At 35.5% G+C, this 20627-nt stretch overlaps 1 protein-coding gene across 1 annotated transcript; it reads left to right on the top strand.

The window, feature by feature from the left end:
- Window positions 1-2321: 2321 nt before the first annotated feature.
- LOC131146215 (splicing factor SF3a60 homolog) lies at window positions 2322-19537 on the top strand. The gene is made up of 12 exons (XM_058095637.1): window positions 2322-2660; window positions 8963-9076; window positions 9171-9275; window positions 10228-10370; window positions 10514-10610; window positions 11271-11435; window positions 12786-12857; window positions 13311-13466; window positions 15106-15183; window positions 17492-17620; window positions 18147-18293; window positions 19243-19537. Exons 1-12 carry the CDS (start codon window positions 2487-2489, stop codon window positions 19387-19389), a joined length of 1527 nt encoding a protein of 508 aa, XP_057951620.1. The 5' UTR covers window positions 2322-2486; the 3' UTR covers window positions 19390-19537.
- Window positions 19538-20627: the final 1090 nt, after the last annotated feature.

Genomic DNA, 20627 nt, shown 5'->3' with positions numbered 1-20627 from the left:
ATTTGAAACGTATATTTGTAATAAAGCTAATTAATACTTTGATAATAAAATAATTGAAATTTAGTGCGTCAGCTAAAAAAATTATATGTAGGAACCCACTTGGGTTCGGGTCATTATACCTTCACAATAGACAGTTATTACACTTTCACAATGACCTATTCGTAGTAAATCAGTAAAACGACCTCCTTGGCCCTGCCAATGTTTTACCCCCTTTATATAAATGAGAATATAGCAAACTCCTTATATCCTGCCAACGTTATATTGCGATTTACATAAAGGATAATATAACGAACTCCTCATGTCTGTCAATGTTATATTGTGAAATACATGAATAACCACACAAACAAATCACTTAAACATATAAGCTTATTTACCACAGTAATCACAACTGGTTTATTATGAAGAATTAATCTCATGTCACACGATTTGAATGTCATATCATACCCTAATAATTTGGCTGGAGAACATACCATACAATACTCAATATTAATGAAACTCAGGGTATGTTCACCTCTACCATTTTAATTTAACTCAAAATATATAGTTTACAGGAAAAACGAAGATGATCAACCCTACTCACATTAGTTTTCCCAAAATACGTGTGTAACCACCAAAACCATCGATTTCATACGTATATTATATTTAGAAACTACAATATGATGTTCCTGTATCCACATACTTAATTTTAAACGGTTGAATTTTCAAATACAACTAGCATAATGTTTATAGAATCATAAACTCTAGTTTAATCGATTCAAATTTAATAAAAAGTTGTCATAATTTATTTTCCTTACTTGATCATGAAAATACGCCTAAAACGATCGAGAAACAAAATCCTCGCTTTTGTAGACTTGCTACGGAGAGAAAGTCGGCAAGCCGAGAGAGAAGAGAGAGACATTTTGGGAGCAGAGCAGATCCGGTGAAGCTTGGGAAGAGAGAGAGGCACGTGGGAGAGAGAGAGAGAGAGAGAGAGAGAGAGAGAGAGAGAGAGAGAGAGAGTGGAATATGAAATTTCTAAAAAAAACTAACTTCTATTTATAAGTAAGCTACCTCGCACGAAACCGTCGACGTTTTGGTGCTAAACCAAACAATCTCTATTTTTTTTCTTACTTTTCCTTTCCTTTTTATTTATTTTCCGTTTCTTTTATTTATTTTCCTTTATTTCTTAGGTTTGGGTCCCTACATAATTAATCAAAATTATTTATTTATTTATTTAAGGCTAATTGATAATCAATAACCTATGTTCGGTTTGACTCATACACGAGTCTAGTTCACAGCCAAATTTGGATCTAAATTTTTTAAAATTTAAATAATAAAAATAATAACAGATTAAAATGAACAAGTTGGAATTGAAGAACATTAACGGGTTTGTATATTCTTACTTATGAACTACTGAAATTTATCCTTTTGCAGAAAAAAAATTAATGTTGCATCACAATGCAGAGCAAAAGGGGTATCGTGCACAAGTTCATTATGGAAAATTTGCAACACAAATTAAATTAAAAATTAGTGATAACATAAAGTGGAATCATCTGCCACCCATTTTCAATTTCATACCAAAAGAGAGGCATAAAATTAATACATTCACTAGAAATACATTCATTTATTGGAATATTTAGATTGAACAACTTAAGTAATTTTAGATTGGATGAATTTGTGTTGATTTGACTTAAAACTATACCAATACTGTCTTAAGAAATGATGAAAAATAGATGAAGCATCACAATTAAAGTAAACGTAAAGAATGAAAAATCACGTATTTAAATGAATTCAAAATCAACTATTGTACTCCTATTTTTAATTAAAATATAGCAAGTAATTCAACAAGTCAATAATGTTTTAGGAATAAGTAAATAAGTTAATCAATAAATAATTTTATAAAAAATTTAAAATTTGAGAAAATTAGATTTGATATTTGGGAACTTGTGAAGATAAAATACCCTATTTTAATATTTTAATATAAATTAACGATAAATATGCAACGATTCACGATGTCCTATGATATAGTGGGAATCAGTATACATGATTCTTAATGTTTGGTTTATGAGTATACCATTGATAGATTACTGTACGTGCGGTATTAGTAATTTTTTATTTGAAAAATATCCTTTAATTGAATAAATGATAAATTACAAAAGATGCTGGTTGGTATTATTTTAGCACAAAACCTAATGAATAAAATAAAATACTAACTCGACTTATTAAAAATACAATATAAAAAACAATAAGTAAACTAAATTAAATTAAAATTTCAATAGTGTAAGTATTTTTAAAATAATTAGTATTTAAAAAAGGCAATCAATCTGAGTCCAAAAACTTTCATCCCAAAATATTCCCATTAAAACGGCGTCGAATAAGTTGGCCCGAAATTCGCCATCTGGTGAATCGGAATCCCGAGTTCACCTGGTTTCTGCACAATCTCGTCCCACCCAGAGAGAGTGAGTGGGTGAGAGAGAGAGAAACCCTAGGAGCGAGAGCGGGAGAAAATGTCATCGACGCTGCTGGAAGTGACGCGGGCGGCGCACGAGGACGTCGAGAGGCTGGAGCGGCTGATAGTGAAGGACCTCCAGAACGAACCTCCCACCACCAAAGACCGCCTCTTCCAGAGCCACCGCGTCCGCAACATGATCGACCTCATCTCTTCCACCACTAATAAACTCGTACGTCTCTCTCTAGAAAAATTAAATTCCGAGTACTATGCTTTGTGCTTGTGCGTGTGCGTGTGTGTTTTTTTTTTAAATCCTAGAGTTTTGAAAATTTAGCTCCAAGGTTTTGTAATCAGTTGTAGTGCGCTCAGTCTAAATTTTGAAAATTGAAGTTTGGAAAGTTAAATGAAATTTTAGTCGCAGTGTTAAAATTTGATGTGCTTCTAATCTGGCAACTTTGTCGTGTTTAGGTTAAATTAAGATTTTTTTTTTTGAGACGGAGGAACAGTTCCAACTTGATCTGCAATTAGTAAAGACCCAATAATAGTCAGAGGAGTGTCAAAATTGTGGATGGAATAACTGGAACACGCGCCAATTTTAGCCAAGGAATCTGTGCATTGGTTTCCCTTTCAAAAAGTATGGGAGAAAGTTAATCTCCACTTCAGGTACTTAAAAGTGTAAGATGTCCATGACGATTATTACCCAAGAGATGACGGAGAGGGTCTCATTTATTAATCAACCAAATGGGTTCCATTGAGCTCATGCCAAAAGAATGTTCCGACATCATTCTTTCCAAGCAAGATGAAGGCCATACCTGATTGCTGATAATTCCTGCTGCCATTTTCGTCAAGTTTCCAATTCAACCAGCAAACCCCCTTTTCTAGATTCCAAAGTTATCTCATATGAGGCCCTTTACACCGCCAATACCCTGGTTGCTCCATGAGCTACAATCTACATTGATTTTTGCCCCTCCATGACAAGGCTGCTTTCATAAAACTGGTATAAGCTGCCAACTAGAAACTGTCTAAGGATCTCTAGCATCAAAAGCTTCTGCAGATCCCTCATCTAGGCATTTAATATTAAAAAACTGTTTATAAACTGAAGAAACCTGCCCTTTGATCACCTTCTTGTTCTGGACTCTCCAAATGTACCAGCAAATGATGATAAATTTCCTCCATTCAATTGAATTTTAAGATTGACTAGCCATGGGTAAACTATTTTTCTACGGCCATATATCACATGTAAGGGAGAAGAAATCCATACAATTCAAACTCAAACCATCATTATCTGAATAAATATCGAAACTAGATGACACCCATATAATTTTGATACCATGCAATTTCGGAGAATATGAAGAAGTTCAGTGTCCCCGTTGCATCTCGCGCACAACCCTGAATGTGTTAACATTTGCAAATGGATTTTTTTTTGTCAGGATTTAAGGCAACCACTGGAACATTTTGATTTTTTAACTTTGTGTTTTGGGAGCATGAGTTTCGAGTCTTGGATTTGAATTTATATAGATCTGAATTAAATACAATTTTTTATTGTGTTCTGTCAAAATCCACAAAAGTCCAAATTTGTGGCCCGAATGCCAAACTCCCAAAAAAATGGTGAGGGATTTTCAAATTCCAAATCCATCTCCAAACTCCATCCTCATTCTGTCCTGAGACATCTTTTCCAAGCCAATTGTACGCTGATTTGGTTGAGTAGTACTCATTACTAGAATAAGACCAGAGAACAATGTGTTTTGCCTGCAAGCTAGCTAATTGAATTGAGTGGATTTTGGAGTAAGTTCTATAGGCCCCTTCCCCGGACCCCGCATACGCGAGAGCTTTGTGCACCAGGCCGCTTTTTTTTTCTATAGGGATAAAAAATCCACTCTCTCTCCTCTGAAATTATGTCACAAACTTTGAGATTTATCATTTGAATTGATATTTGGAACAAAAGCAACTAATGATTCTGCTTAAAGTTCCACCATAAGGATATACCCCTCCCATTCCCTGTACAGTATCTGTATCCATTTTGCAGCATATCAAAGCTTTTCATTATAGATTTCAAAGTATGAAGTGCATGTCTTTGTGGAGAGTGATAGAACAAGATACCATCTTTGAGATATTTGTGATGCGCGAGGCAGGGCTGTGGTTTCTTGAAATTAGACAGGATTTCCCGAGAGAGCATTCCCAACAAAGGCACACTGCAACGAACTTGACAGATTCCAAGACCTCCATATCTCAGTTCACTGGACAAATTGCTTACTGATCCCTTGAAGAGTTCCAAATGAAATCTCTAGAAAGTCCACCAATGGAGTTACTCAGTTGCAAATAGACTGGTGAGCCATGAGATTCGCATCAAATATAAAGGAATAGTTGTCAACTTCACCCTGCCGTTGGTTTTAGCTACATAACTTTTTCTGCATCCAGCTCATGATAAACTGATGTATTTTTCTTGCTAAGACCAATCAGCACTCTCAAGTACTTTCTTGGGTCACTAGTGAAGTGAATGTTGATAATACACCAAATTTTCGTGTGACACCGAGGTTGAGACCATATCTTTTGATTTCAGTAAGTTTACTAAGCATTGCACAACTCATTGGGAGTGCTGGTAATAGCATGAGTGTTTGGGATCTGGAAGCTTTGGCAAATGACAATGTATCATTTGCAAACAAAAGATATGAGAAAGCTTGACCTCCTTGACAACATTTTGTAGGTAACCATTCCTTTTTCTGGACGTTTTTCTCAATCAAAGGAGGCAGTTTCTGTAAGCAAATCACAAAGAAATTGCCAGTACTTTCCACAAAGGTGATCCCCTTCTGTAGATCCCTTTTAGGGGCAAAAGCTTTGAAGCTTGGAGCCATCAATAAGATAGATATAGAAGAATTGTTAATGCAACTGATATTCTCATAATCAGTTTAGTATAGTTGCAGCTGATAATCAGTTTGATATAGTTGCTAGGAAAACCAAAACTCATCAGAAGTGTTTTAAAAAGACCCAATTAATTTTGTCATAATCTTTTTTCAAGGTCATTTTTAATAGCAAAACATCCTCATTTGCTGTTAGATTTCTTTAGATGATGAATCAATTCCTAGGGAACTATATTTTCTTAGTTGTTGTCTGATCCAAGATACAGCTTCCTTTCAGAGGGCTGATGATTTGACCATGCAATGGGCAAATTTGGCTGACCAAAATCTTCAAAATTAGTTTTATAAGCCACATTGCTTAGGCTTTTGGATTGAATTTTGTCACTGAGGCAGGAATAAGCAAAGTCTGGGTTAGCTCCGAAAAGTATATCACCCATTGGAAAGGCCCTCTGAACCTCTTGGACTGCATTATCACCAAGGTTGTTAGAATTGGGATTCTAAGTGGGACGGTTGGAGGGTTCTGCAGGATATGGTTGGAGGGGTCTGCAGGATCAAATCGTAGAATTGGATCGACAATCATAAGATTCTACTTTCAATGTAAAATAAATATTAAAAAATTATATATGTGGAACTTTATGACAATTCTTAAGACTAAAAACTTGGTTAGTAACTTAGCAAGTACAAGAAGTTAAAAATACAATAAAAAGTTCAAACAATAAAAAGAAGAAAAAGAAGAAGAGCAAGAAAAGGAGAAGAAGAAGGAGAAAAACAGTGCTCACTATTGATTCTTTTCAAGAAGCAAAAAATTTGTTTCAAAGCATACCTCTGCAGCTCTGCTGGGCCAGCTGGCTTGGCACTTTTTTTGGCTGCTGCTGATCAAACAAGAACCCTGTGTTGAAGAGGACTAATTTGTTATTGGCGAACACCAAAGAAGGAAGAGGACTGAGGACTGAGTTTTTGTTGAACCCCAGGAACTCTTGTTGTTGAACGTCAAAGAACTGTCGATCAAACAGCAAGACTGCTAGCTGCTGCTGATCAAACACCAGTCACCAGATGGAAGGCTCTCTGGTTGTCGAACAAGAGAGAAATTCAGGTGCAGGGTTGCTGAATTTCGATGAGGAGTAGAGGACTGAGGCATGGTATTAAATAACAACCATTGCGTAGCATAGTGGCCGTTGCACAATGGAAAATGAGGCCTCCGATACCGTTGCAAGCATGGTTTTAAATCGCGGTTGTGGGTGACGTCGCCTAACGGTCGCAGGTGTCGCGGGACATGGGAGACGCGGATGTTACGTAATGGGAAGCGGTTGTAACAGTCGTGAATTTGTTTCATGCATGCACAACCATGCCAAAATTGAAGAATAAGCATGAAATCCATTAATACATGATTTTTAATGAATTTTGACTGCTTTATACAACCTACAAATGCTTTTTAATGAGCATTAATTTTGATTATTACATTAATTTTAGTGCGATGTTTACAAAGGAAGTCATATATTTTTTTTTATAGTTTGCACTAGTTTAGTGGGTAAAAAATGTAGAAATGTAATTAAAATGAAGAATCAATTAATTAGAAACATAAAATTACTAAAAATGAGTCAATACTCTATATACACATACACGTATTTGAAAAATGATTGGTATCAATAGTTGAATACATGAATACAATCTTACGATTTGCAGAAATTTTATATTAATTAATATTTTTTACTTATATATTAATTGTAAATCTATACTCTAAGATTCTATAATTATACTAGTTTTTTATATTAATTAATAAATTTTACATATATAATTAATTATTTACAATTTTACATACATAAAATAAAATAAAAATAATTATTTATTAAGTATAAATTTAAAAGTATAAAATAAACTAAATTAGTAATTTAGTGGGCACTGTGGACTGCTAGCAATGTGGCACTGTAGTAGTGCTGGAGTAGCCTCCGCTGCTTCAAATTAAAAGAAATAGTTAAAAAAAAAAAAGAAAGAAGACTAGAGTCTGGTAGAAGGCATACCCAAGTCCCGACAGTGGCTGAACCTACTGAATGGAGTGAGTTTGAGCTGCAGGCCTCCAAATCCTCAAATTTCTTCTTGTTTTCACAATTTCCTCGTAGAATCTACCCTAAACTTTCCCAAATAACAGCAATTTTGCCGATAAATTGTGAAAATCTCCACAGATTAAAGAGCTGACTCCGCTAACCTGCGGATCACAGCTTTAAACAACAAATTGAAGATGATTTTAAGGGTTTTGAAACTTCAGATCAGTAGATCTAAGCTGGACGAAGGAGATGAGAGGGGAAAAAGCAGCAACACGCGAAGAGAACCACAAAAAATGAAGCAGATTCGAGAAGATAAGGAGTTGGCAGCCGTAACGTGGTGTAACGGCCGTTACGGACTGTAACGTAAGTGTAACGCCTGTTATGGGACTTACGGTTCCATAACGGCCGTTACGGCCATGAATTTTTTGCTCACCACATTAGCGGCTTGTAAGTGGTGATCCTTGCCTGAAATTGCCGTACTGGTGCTTCTCGCTTCCTTCAAATCATTAAAAGGATGTTTGTCAAGCAAGCCTCTGACAATGTCCTACATGGCCATACTGAGAACACACCCGAATGGAAGCCCTCATATTCTACACAATACCATTTTATTTAGCCAAAAGCTGGCAATGACAGGCTTTGTTAAATCAATTTTTATACAAACTTGAGCATATATCTCTCTTATAGCTAAATGGTATTGTCATCAATCTTAACAAATTTGCTATGCAGGAAGCAATAGTTTCAAGGGCATCGTTATTGTAATACATTGGGTTTAGAACCCAAGTCATATTAGATGTATTAGACTTCTAAGATGCTTCAAAATTACGTCCGCTTGTTGTATAGCCTAGTAAATATAAAATGACCTTGAATTTTTTTAGGGTCACTTAAAAGGGCTTCTGTCTGCCCCCCTCTGGTGCAAAATTGATCAAGTAAAATTCATAGCCTTGATGCATCTGTAAGGTGCTGGAAACACTGCTGATCTACCATAAAGCTTAAAAATGACGGCATTCTTCTGTGGGGTACTTAGGTACTCGATGAACTCAGGATCAAGTGAGATATTAGGGTATAAAGGGTTATCATTAAGGTACTCCCCTGTAATACCTTGTTTTCCTTAATTGTATCTTTGCTCTATAGGTGAGCAATCCATACTGCTACTTCCCAACAACTTCTACCAAAACGATAAAGCCTTTTGAAAAGGTTTGCCTGCACCAGAAGGTATCTCAGATTCTATGTCTGCGTCCATCAGGAAGGAGTCTAGCGATTTATCTGGTGGATGGAGATGCTTCAGATTAGGGTACACAGGGTTACATGCTCCTTGTTCACTCCCACTCGTCTGTGACTAAGTGTCTATAGGTTGAATAAAGCTGTAAGAAAGTGTTTTTAAAATAAAATTTTCATTTATATTTCTGGGAATTAAATGGTGATATGCAATATGATATGAGAATTGTGTATCAAAACTAAACGAAATTCTTTTGAAGTTTTATGTTTGTAGCTGTGTTTCCCTGCCCATCTTAACAGGGAAGCTTACCAAACTATGCCAAATAATTTTATTTGGTTTGATTCAGTGAATTATTTTGGGATTTCTTTGATTTGATAATATGCAAATGAAAAATTGCTTGTGCGATCATATGATTTGGTAGGTTGAGATATATGAAGATAAGGATAATGCAAGGAAAGATGAGATTGCGGCTCTTGGTGGTCAGACCGCGACAGGGACAAATGTTTTCAGTGCATTTTATGACAGATTGAAAGAGGTAATTGTTGGGGTTTGAGGGGTTCCTTTCTCATGAATGCTGTGGTTCTCACATTACTTCTTGGTTTTGTGTGTATGTCTATTCCAATATGCAGATCCGTGAGTACCATAGAAGGCATCCAGCTGCACGTGTTGTTGATACTAACGAGGATTCTGAGGAGCTGCTCAAAGAGCAACCTCAAATTGAGTTTAGTGGCGAGGTCTCTCTCTCTCTCTCTCTCTCTCTCTCACACACACACACATTCTGTGTGATGTGTGCACGCGCTCTCATATGTACGCTTGTGTGCAGGCGCGTCTGTGGACATTTTATAATTTCATTAGTCATTACCTGTAGTTTATCTGATAATGATTTTAATATGCTGTACTTAGCCGTTCTGCAGTATAAAATATCTTAACGAATTTATATGATGTCCATCTTGCTATATATTTTATTATGAAACTCACACAATAATGGAAGTTTTGAAATAAAATGTTTACATATAGCCTTAGTAGTGCATGCCTTTAATGAAAAGTCCATGTGATGATATAATAACAAATACATATGTTCGCATTTTTTCTCCTGATATTCAAGCATTTTTATTGCTCTCTCAGTTGTTTTTGGGCTGATGGGCTCCCTTCTCAAAACAAGAAATAGTCACTTACCTAAGATGACAGCAAATTTGTATATGCTGTAAATTGATAATTTTTATCGACTTAGTTGGGTTCCTTGCAAATTCCTTTTTTTGGGTGAATTTGCTATCATGCAAGGTTTCAGATTTTTGTTTTCTGTGTCATCTCACCTGCATATGTATCTCGTTTATTGACAATTTTGACATGTACAAAATAATGAATTAGTTGTCCATTTTGAGAACTTTGCCATATTGTGATTTCCATAATTCATAATATGTGAGATTGAGTGCTACTATTTTCATTATTGCCAGCCCTTCTGCATTGAATTCGGAGTGAAGGTGCTTCGTGGGCTTGCAATTGTTCATATACACGGGTACAAGTTGAGTAGCACACAGATAAAATTTGTCTCATTTTGGCACATTCATTGTTCTGAAAAAGCTGTGCCATCTTGTTTATTAAAAAATTGAACTTGTAGGCTTGTATATCAATTGCTCTTGGATTGCAACTTTTTCTGTTTTCAATTAATCTATATTTTATTCTCAGGAAGCCTTTGGACGTTATCTAGACATGCATGAATTATACAATGACTACATCAATTCGAAATTTGGAGAGCCCATAGAGTACACTGCGTACCTTGATGTTTTTACACAGCCACATAAAATTCCTCGCAAGTCAAAGATGACGAGGTAAATTTTTTCTCCAATTTTTAGCTTGATTTTTTAACTGTAATTTTGAGTTTCTTCTATTTTTTGTATTCTGCCTACTGAAACACAAACACAAAATTTTGAAAACTTTGATGGGTTTTTATTTATCTTATTTTTTGCTACAGGCAATACTGTGATTATTTAGAGAAGCTGCTCGAGTACCTGATATACTTTTTTCAGCGTACAGAACCCTTGCAAGATCTTGATAGGATATTCTCAAAGGTTTAGTTTTGTATAATCTGTTCTCTTGTTCGTGTATTTTTCTTTTGCTGGGGGTTCTTATGATGCTGTCTAACATGCAGCTCACTTTTTTTACTAGATACTGCCATATGCATGCAAAGTTTAAAGTTTCAATTTTGAAATCAGTTTCAGCAAAAGTTTAAATTTTCAGCTGTGGCATCAGTTTCGGCATTAATCAAAATTTCAGTGAAACACAAATCTTCTTTTCCCATTTAACAGCTTTTCCAATCCTTTTTTGAAGTCTGCAACATCAAAATAAAATGTAGAAAGTTTTTGAATTTGTCAGGGTTAGGAGTTGTAGCAGCTGGCAGTTTTGGTGGCATTGCAATGATTGAAGGGACTGGATTTTGTGTGGTCATATTAGAATGTGTTTGTGTTTATAGTTTGATGTCTTCAAACTATATGGAGATATGTAGGGCACTTATTTCTAATGAGATTAGTTGCCGTGTACGTTTGTAGTGCCAGCCTGTTCTGGGGTTTGATTTCATGTTTGTTAACAGGGCATTCTGAAATTTATTAGTATATAGAAAGCAAAGTTAATATCATGGAGATAATCTTTTTTATCACTTTCTCTGCTTTTTTATATATATATATATATATATATATTTTACTTTATAATTTAGCAACTTTTCTTTTTGGCAGGTTATAACTGATTTTGAAGATCAATGGGCAAATGGAAGGGTACCGGAATGGGAGAATGAGGATCAAGAAAATGGTCATGTTCCAGCTCAACATACCGTGATCGATCTCGATTATTACAGTACAGTCGAAGAACTGATAGAAGTGGGGCCAGAAAAGTTGAAGGAGGTAAGGTTGATCCTTTATTGTCAAATAAGAGTTATGAGCAACTCTTTTGTTGATTATAACTGTTTAGTATTTTTTTCTCCTGTACAAGCTTTAGTATATAGTCTAGAGATGCTACCTTTAAGTTGTGCTGGTGCTGTCTTGCACATGGGTTGTAACTGTTCTGTTTTTTGGTGCTTAACAAACAATGGAAATTTTAGGTAAATTAAAGTGTGCACTGAAAACAAAGACAGGGTGTCATTGTCATACAATAAATGCAAGTTTCGATGATTCTTGTGCAGCTCTCGCCTCTTTAAAAGTTCATTTTTATTGCTGCTCTTTCCATTGTATGAGGTTCAAAATTGTAAGGGAATTACAGTGGCTTTAGACCAGCAAGCATGCCAAAATTTTCTTTTTAGGTCTGGGGTAACTTAGTTCTAGTGATTCAAGTGACTTCACTGACTTGAGTGTTCCATGAGGCATTTGGTGATTTTCTCTGAAATTACCTTTAAAAGTGAATGTTTTGTTGTCTTTTAATGATAGTCAATTCTACATTGGGTTGCTAAATTTGGGATGAAATAATAAGTAATACTATTGCAAGGGTGTCTCTGTCTTATAAAGGAAAAAACAATAACCAAAAAAAACCCGATGAATGAGGGTACTGCTTAGCTGCGTCTGTTCTTAGGATTAGATGCAACGAGCTGGAAAGCGAGTTTAGTTTGAACTTCAGAAATGTGAAGAAAGTACCTTAGTAGCTCAACATATTGATTAAGCTTTGAATTACAGTTCCTTAGCCAGTTATGTGCTGGGTGGGACTAAATTGAAGAGCGTTGGTTTTTTTTTTTTTTTGAACTTCTTTAAATGAAATACCAAAATGTGCTGAAATTTGATTGAAATTGATTAAAAATCTGATTTGTACGGTTTTTTTTTTAACAAGGGCTTCATTAAATAGAGTTGAGAAATTCTGGACAAGATAATTGAAGAGCTTGGATTTTAAAGAAATTTAGGGTATGCATATTTTTAAATAACCTTAGCTGTTTGTAATGGAAGTGAACCAATGTCTTGATTATATTCAATTTTTATTTACATGTCTCATAAAATCTTAGTGGATATTTTTTAATGATCTGCTGTTTGTAATGGTGATTCTACATTAAAGTGAACTAATGTCTTGGTTATGTTTATTTTTTATTTACATGTCTCATAAAATCTTAGTGAATATTCAGTTTTGATTAATTTCACTTAACTATTTTTCTTTTTAAAAATTTGATTTTTCTCACGTCTTCTCTTTTATCTTCATAAAGTTTATTTTTATTTAAGAAAAAAATATCCATTTTCTTTTTTCCCTTTATTGTTTGCTTTGTTGTCCCCTGGCAGGCATTGGTTGCATTGGGGCTAAAGACAGGGGGCACTGTTCAGCAGCGTGCAGAGAGACTTTTCCTTACAAAGGTGACTGTAGAGCAACTTCTTTGTGTAGTAGAACAGAAAATTTGTTGCAAGACCAATTCATGTTTGTGTTCTTGTAGTTGTGTTGTGATATTATTTGTTCCTTCTATATCTTTTGTCCATTTCACTTAAGTTTCCAATATTTGGAAAAAAATGATGTCTTCTGCCATTTAATCAAAACTCGTGTTCACTGGGGGTTGTAAATTGAGTTCTGCTCTTGATAGAGGGAAACCATTTTGTCTTCATGCTTGATTTTTTTTGTTGGAGGTTAATAACATTTGTTTTTTGTTAATTTAGGCAACTTATATTAATATTAGGAATTTAGGATCTAGTCTTTATGAGCTGTTATTCTTATTTTTTAGGAATTCCTATTTTTAGAATTTAGGAAGCTTGTAGCACACTGCTTTTTATTAGTTTCTATTCCTATATATTGATAACCTTTTTCTTCTTGTGCAGCATACGCCTCTTGAACAGTTGGACAGGAAACATTTTGCGAAAGGTTCACGTGGATCACAACAGAATGGTGTTGCTGCAACTCTACAACTTCACAATTCAAAAGAAATAGCCCTGATGGAGGCTAAAATGGAAAAGCTTTGTGAATTACTTGATGAGGTTAGCTTTTGTTTCATACTCATCTAGTTCCAGTCCCTTGGTTTTAAGTTTAGCTATGACATTGAGGTTACTGCATACATTTGGTTCATGGAGTACTGATTCTCCCAGTAATAGGATGGAATACAATGAAAATGTAAATGAAAATAATGTACGAATACAATAATTTAGGAATGCAATTATTCAATTAACATCTTCAGATTACAGATCAATGGATCTTTTGAAAGATCCCCTTGGTTAGAAACGTCTTTGATTAGGAAATTGACCACCTTAGGGACTTTTGCAGCAGTTTGTGTAAGTTTCATTACCGGAACACTACTGATGAGCTAAAATGGATTCTGGATGGTAATGTAGATTCTCAGTCAGATCCTTTTACGGGAAACTTTTCCAGGCTTCCAGTGGGAACAAGCTGCAACAACTTCCTTGGGAACCCATATGGAAAACAGCCGTCCCCACTAAGGCTGCTTTCTTTGCATGGAGATAGATTTTGACCCTTGGTAACCTGTACAAGAGGTGGCTGCCCATTGTTAATGTATGTTTCTTATGTTTGGATAATGCTGAATCTGCCAATCACATCCTCTTGCTCTGCTTCTGGGCCTTGGAACTTGGCTACTTTTTTGACCAGGCAGTGGTGGGTCACTGCCAGATCTGTGGGAGAAGAGTTGTGGGCCTGGAAAGGTAGCTGGTCCAGAAAATAGGAGGAAAGTCTTGTCCTCATCCCTTTGCCATCTTTTGGTTTGTTTGGAGGGAAAGAAATAGGAGAGTTTGACAGCTTGGCCCTTACATAGTAGACTTGAATTGCTATTGTCACGAGCTGGCACAGTGGACTGTTTTTTAACAATCCTCCTAATTCTTTTCTTTTTTGACACCCTGGAGTGTGGGTGATCTTTTTGTGTGTGTTTGTACTTGGGCAGCATCCCCCTTGAGGCACTTTAATAAGATTTTCTTTGCTGATAAAAAAAAATTTAGAATTTGCTTGGAAAAGTTTGTTATTCCACCTGTCATGGAATAGGGAAGGAAGACATTCCTATGGTGAAATTTTTTTGGAATAGTTATTCCTTGTCTATTCCTTGTTTGGATTCTTAAAATATTTTGAAATTGTTAAGGTTTGATATACATTGTTGGCCCACAATCTAAAAGCTTAAGCTTTTAAAGTGGTATGCTAACATGGTATTAGAGCTAGGTTGCCAGGAGATCCTGGGTTCTAATCTTGTTGCCCACGCTTATTGTTTGTTAAGAATTATCTTATTTCCCATAATGGGTGTTATTTATCCTTTGTTTATCTTTCCACGTGCTGTCGCGCTGCATGTGTAGGGGAGTATTAAGGCTTGATATACATTGTTGGCCCACAATCTAACAACCTAAGTTTTTAGGTAAAATAGTATTCTAACAGCGATGTTAGTTGCCTTATGATAATAACGCTTTTATTTTATTTTTTAATGCAAACAATCAAATTCTTCTATTATAACCACTCTATTCCTAGGAATAGGCAGTCTGTGAACCAAACATAACCTTGGATTTTAATCTCAGGAGTCATTCATATGTCATGTATTGTTCATTTAAATGTCAGTAGAGATGGATACAAAGTTTTTGTATATCAACTGAAACTTATGGTGAGTGCTTTTGTGTATTTTTGGTGCAGACAATTGTGCGAACAAAAGAAAATATTGAGAAGAAACAGGCATTGACATACGAGGAAATGGAAGCAGAACGTGAGGAGGTAAAACATTGTGGTTTTACATTTTCCTTTTTCTTGTTTTTGTCTTTCAAGAGTCTTGAGAATGGGTCTTGGATCAACGGGTAAGGTTGCTTCTTTGTGACCAGTTGGTCATGGGTTTGAGTAAAAGAAAACAGCCTCTCTACATTAAAAAAAAGGGTAAGGCTGCGTACACTGTGACGACCCTCCCCCTACCCTCACAAGGTGAGGAGCCAACCTTTTTTATTTTTTTCCTCTCTTTCAAGAGTCCCATTGAAATCTCTTACACAAGAATAGTGTAGAAATTGTTTTTATTTAATATGGATAGTGTGGAATGCATTATTATTTTGGAACTGTGATTTATTAGGATAGCTTTTTAATTGTATGAGGGTGAGCTTGGCCCTATGTCAAAGAGTGTTACATCCAAATTTGGATGTCTCAGCTGCAACTTGTGGAAGCAGCCTCTCCAAATGTGGAGTTAGGCTAGGTACATTATCCCTTTTCTATACCTCAATGTGGAGCAGAAGTCTTGTGGAGTGGTATGTTTTGGAAAAAAAAATGTAGGAGGGGATCACTAGTTTTGGCAACCCTTTACGGGCATGACCATAGAGGCCCTATTTGTTGGGCAATCGGGACCAATGCCAAGGGACAACCAACAAGCCCATAAATGGACCTTGGCCCTTCCTTAGGGCTCACTTGAAGAGCCTCAAGTGCTCCCTCAGGCCTCAAGGCAATTGAGCCATAGTCTGATGTAGCCTCACTGAGGCAAAGAGGTATGGTCTAAAGTAGGAAGCCTGAGATTAAAATTATAGGTCATGAATCATGAATGTGCATCTTTCTTCTAGAATGGATGTTTCTTCCTTTTCTGTCCAAAAAAATAAAATAAAATAAAAATAAGAAGAAAAATTAGCCGTCATGAATTAAAATCTGATCACATGACTGTCCCTGGGGTCCAAATTAATGATCTCCCGCCCTTCAAACCATATGGGAGTATGCTCTTACCCATTGTTTTAGAAGGCAAAGGTGCAATGCGAGGCATTTTACCCTTAAGAGGCGAGGCATAAGCCTCAAGGTGTTGAGCCATAATTGAGAATTTTATTTCCAGATAAAAGCATGCAAGTAACTTACATATATTTAAAATTAAAGAAAAAATTTAGAAAATTACTGATAAAATGGAAAAAAAAAAAATCACATATAATTTGTAAACTACTTTTTTTTTTTCCATTAAAAAAATAATAATAATAACTTGAACTCATTAACCATGCCAAGAGATGGGTATGACATTATAAAGTTCAGATTGTTTCAAGATAAGATGCAGCTCTCAATTATTTTGGGAAGGGTGGGGTTCTAGAGTTTTGGATACTCATACTACGACATTCTTTTGATATAAACAAATAGTTAAAATTTCCTAGCCAATTCTAACTTGAGATTCAGACACAAAATAGTAAGCCTCAATTAGAAGGCACACAAGGTGTGCCTTTTGTACCAATGCATGAGTCTCAGTGTGTAATGTGTTGACTGTTTTGGGATTTGGTATTTAGACCAAGCCTATAGAAGCTTAGGCATGCCTTGAGGTTGGCCTCAAGGCAAGCCTTGTTTGGGTGTTCTAAAACTTTGATCTGACCCCTCAACCACACCCTTGGTCATGGCTCTTCATAGTTTGTAGCTTTCTCAAAGATATTATGCTCATGTGATTAAATTATTCAGCAATAGACCAATGTTATTGGAGTGGTGGTTTGAGAATATTTCTGTCTTGGCCCAACATTTCTGCTAATTACCTGCCTTGTTTGAGAAAAAATAAGAAAAGAACTACAGTAGAATCACGGCTCATGGGACAAACTTATAATTGATATCTATAATCTTTTTTGGATTATCAGTGCAGTGCCTAAAATCTGTTTTCTTTCGAAATTAGTGACCTTGAGAAATTTAAGTCACTGATGAAGCCAAAATTCCTTCAACTGGGCTAGTATGGAATTATTGAAGATCTGAAAACATGTATTGTCATTTTATTGATGAATATTTGATTTGGTTTTTTTTTTGAGAGCATGGTATGCTAGTGGATTCAGTGGCTCTTTAGTGTTGGTGAGGCTTCATGGTGTTTGTCTTTTCAAACTTAAAATTTTTCCTCATTTTTAGCATAAAATTCTTGTTGGTTTGATTTATAAATCATTTATGCATTCATATTTGGATATACATTTCTAGATAATGCTGTTGCTTACTCTTAAAAATATGCTGAAAGAGGGGTGGATTTATTTTTGGTGTTAATTGACTTTGCCAGTTTGTATCAGGCTCTGATTCGCAATGTTTGTTCGTATTTGAAAATTTTAACCAGGAAGAGATACAAGCTGATACTGAAAGTGATGATGATGAGCAGCAGATCTATAATCCCCTCAAATTGCCAATGGGTTGGGACGGGAAGCCTATACCTTATTGGTTGTATAAGCTTCATGGCCTTGGTCAGGTATATCTCCATGTTCTTTTTTTTTTTTTCCCAATTAAGTTTTCCTTTCTGTTTTTTAATTTGTTTGTAGGATTCTTAAAGGTTAATATATTTTCTTGTGTGAATTAAGTTGGATTAAATCCATTGTGAGCTTGTATGTGTATACTACATTCTGGGCTACATGCCTTTTTATTTATTTCTCAACGTCTTTTTGGTAAAGAAAATGTCCTTTTGATCAATTTTTGTTCTTAAATCTGGTAAAATATTGCTGCAGTTTTCTCCATTACTTGTTTTTGTGTTGATGGATGTGGATACCTGTGTCTTGGGAAAATTATGCTGCCTTTTATTGATATCATATAATGATCAATTGGGGACTTTTATTTTTTATTTTTTGGGAGGGGGTGTGAAGCAAGAAAGGATGTGCATATGTATGGGTGTGGGTTCGGTTAACTGTTAACTCTTGTTTTTATGAGTTTCAGAACTTGTATTGGGTGGGAATAACATATTACAGGCTCTCAAGACTCTGTTCCTCTTTTATGCTTTCCAGGAATTCAAGTGCGAGATATGTGGGACCCACAGTTATTGGGGGCGTAGAGCTTATGAGCGGCATTTCAAGGAATGGCGTCATCAGCATGGGATGCGTTGCCTTGGGATTCCAAATACCAAGAACTTCAATGAGATCACATCAATCAAGGTATGCCATTTCCGACCTTTACTGGGTAAAAATTCCTTCTCACATTTTGTTTTTTAAATTGTTTAATTGTTGAGGTGGGGAGTAAGTACTTTCTTACTATAGTTTGTTTTTGTGAATTGGTCTCCTCAACTGTAAAATGTAAATAGACTTTTGTGGTTCTCTCCTATTGGCTTTGTTGTGTTAATCTGGCTGATTTTTTGTTGGAGAAGAATGGGACTAATAGGCTTCATCCGCAGTGTGGATTGCCCGAGTAATTATAGATTGTAATTTATTCGACCTATATGACTGCAAGAATATTCTAGGATGGCCAATCATTGGCATATTGATGAATATCAATTGTTTGCTTGGTTGTGTTTGATAGATTAAGCTATATATGCACTTATACATACTGGGCCCAACTTTTTATGTGGGAACAATGATTACTAGCAGCAAGAATAATCCTTCAGCAATTTCACATTCACATGCAGTGCTGGATTCCAGCTGCTTGGGATCTCATAGTATTGGCCACCCTTAAATATGCAAATTGACTTCTTCTAAATTAATGGAAAAGCAACATAGATGGGGTTTAAAGAATTTTCTTTACAGTTGTTTGAGGTGTTGCGTTCAGATGGACTTTGATGCCAGGCTGCTAGGAAAATTCCTCTCTCAAGCTTGCTGCAAATCAATTAATTTTTCTGTGGTTGTGGAGAAACGACTATGCTTTTAAAGATAGTATAATTTATTTTTTAGAAAGAATTTCTAGTTATGCATTGAATGATTGAGGTAGCGCTGGACATACACAATGTGAAATCTGACTATTGCAAGTGGTAAACAACTTGAATATGAACAAAACGCCATGTGTGAAGTATACTCGCTTTTACATTTTAAAGCAATACTAGTGATATTCAGTTTTTTGCGTCTAATATCTTTCTGCAACCTGAAATTTTGTAAGTTTGTTTTGTTTGTGCAGGAAGCAAAAGAGCTGTGGGAGAAAATACAAGCACGGCAAGGATTGAACAAGTGGCGGCCTGACTTGGAAGAAGAATATGAAGACAAAGAGGGTAACATTTACAACAAAAAGACATATACTGATCTCCAGCGCCAAGGATTGATTTAAGAAAGGACAGATGGAGTTAATTGCATGTGCATCTAAGCTCCATATCTGAAGTGCACAAACACTAGAGTGCTCGGTTATGAGAAGAAAGCATTTCTGATTGTCTTGTAGAACTTCAGTAGTCAATTTAATGCGTTGTCGACATTTATTCTTTCTGTTGTGTGATACATATCCTTCGTGTTTTTAGATGCTTAGTGGGTAGCCATCTATATGCATATATGATTATTTGCGTTAGCATGAAGATGATATAGCCACTTGGACAGACTTAAGGAATTGACAAATTATGGCTAAACCAGAGTTGTATAGGCTATCCCAACTCAAAAGGGGTATAATTTATATTCCAAATCCTCAAACTTCAACGCTATTGCACTCTTTTGACCCTGCTATTCCAGTTTTGGCAATTAAGTGTTTAGGTTTGTCCAAGCTCCTACTATGGGATGTCGGCTGAGTTAAACATGAAAACAAGAAATTTCAAAATGTTGCAAGTTTAAAGATGTGCGTGATATGTATGTGTCAGAGGAAGAGACATTGCCTTTTCAGTTTTGTGGATTTTGTGGATCTCTGGATGTTTGGATTTCAATAGTTACGCCAAGGCTGTGTGGTAGTGGAATGAATCAATAATTAGAATACACTATTTTAGTATTTTTACCATTCTATTTAAAATGTTACAATTAGCAAGAGCTTGGAGTGATTTATTCTTTCAATTATTGTCGAGCTTTTTATTTGAGTGAAATATGTTTTTCAGATTAAAAAATATAAACATAAAACGAAGAAGGATAAGATGTTAGCATGCTTTCAAGTATGCGGTGTGATACCTGATAATATGGAGTCACTTCAAGAAGTATTTGTTTTTCAACTTTCACAATTTGGTATTCAATATTTCAAGGCAAAATGGAAAATGTGTCCTATCAGACACATTTAGCTCCAAAAATTGAGTTTAAACTAAGAGTATAAGAGCACCATCTTACCATGATAGCTTTTTTAATCATAGAAGATTCAGTTCATGATGTCCCTGAAGTCTTATTAAATTATGCTTTACTCTTTGAAGTTTTAATTGTAATATTTTGATTTTAAAATTCTTAATTTTAGCATCACAGGGGCATGAACTCGAAGACAGCCAGTTCAACAATATAATATACTCTTTCCTGAATTGCTCATGAATCATTGATTGGAAGATAGCCAGCTCATTGAATGGTTAAATAGTCATTTGGTGCTTTACAGGATACGGAGTTTAGGCAGGG

The sequence above is a fragment of the Malania oleifera genome, chromosome 13 (genome assembly GCF_029873635.1).
Source record: "Malania oleifera isolate guangnan ecotype guangnan chromosome 13, ASM2987363v1, whole genome shotgun sequence".
Lineage (NCBI taxonomy): Eukaryota > Viridiplantae > Streptophyta > Magnoliopsida > Santalales > Ximeniaceae > Malania > Malania oleifera.
The sequence above is the reverse complement of the archived record's forward strand: the minus strand, read 5'-3'. Positions and strand labels throughout refer to the sequence as shown.

What these genes read in the sequence shown, in the direction of transcription:
- LOC131146215 (XM_058095637.1), top strand. Translation starts at nt 2,487, where the DNA reads ATGTCATCGACGCTGCTGGAAGTGACGCGGGCGGCGCACGAGGACGTC. An exon ending in TTGATAGGATATTCTCAAAG is followed by an intron (nt 10,611 to 11,270) that starts GTTTAGTTTTGT and finishes TCTTTTTGGCAG; the next exon opens with GTTATAACTGATTTTGAAGA. An exon ending in TTTGTGAATTACTTGATGAG is followed by an intron (nt 13,467 to 15,105) that starts GTTAGCTTTTGT and finishes TTTTTGGTGCAG; the next exon opens with ACAATTGTGCGAACAAAAGA.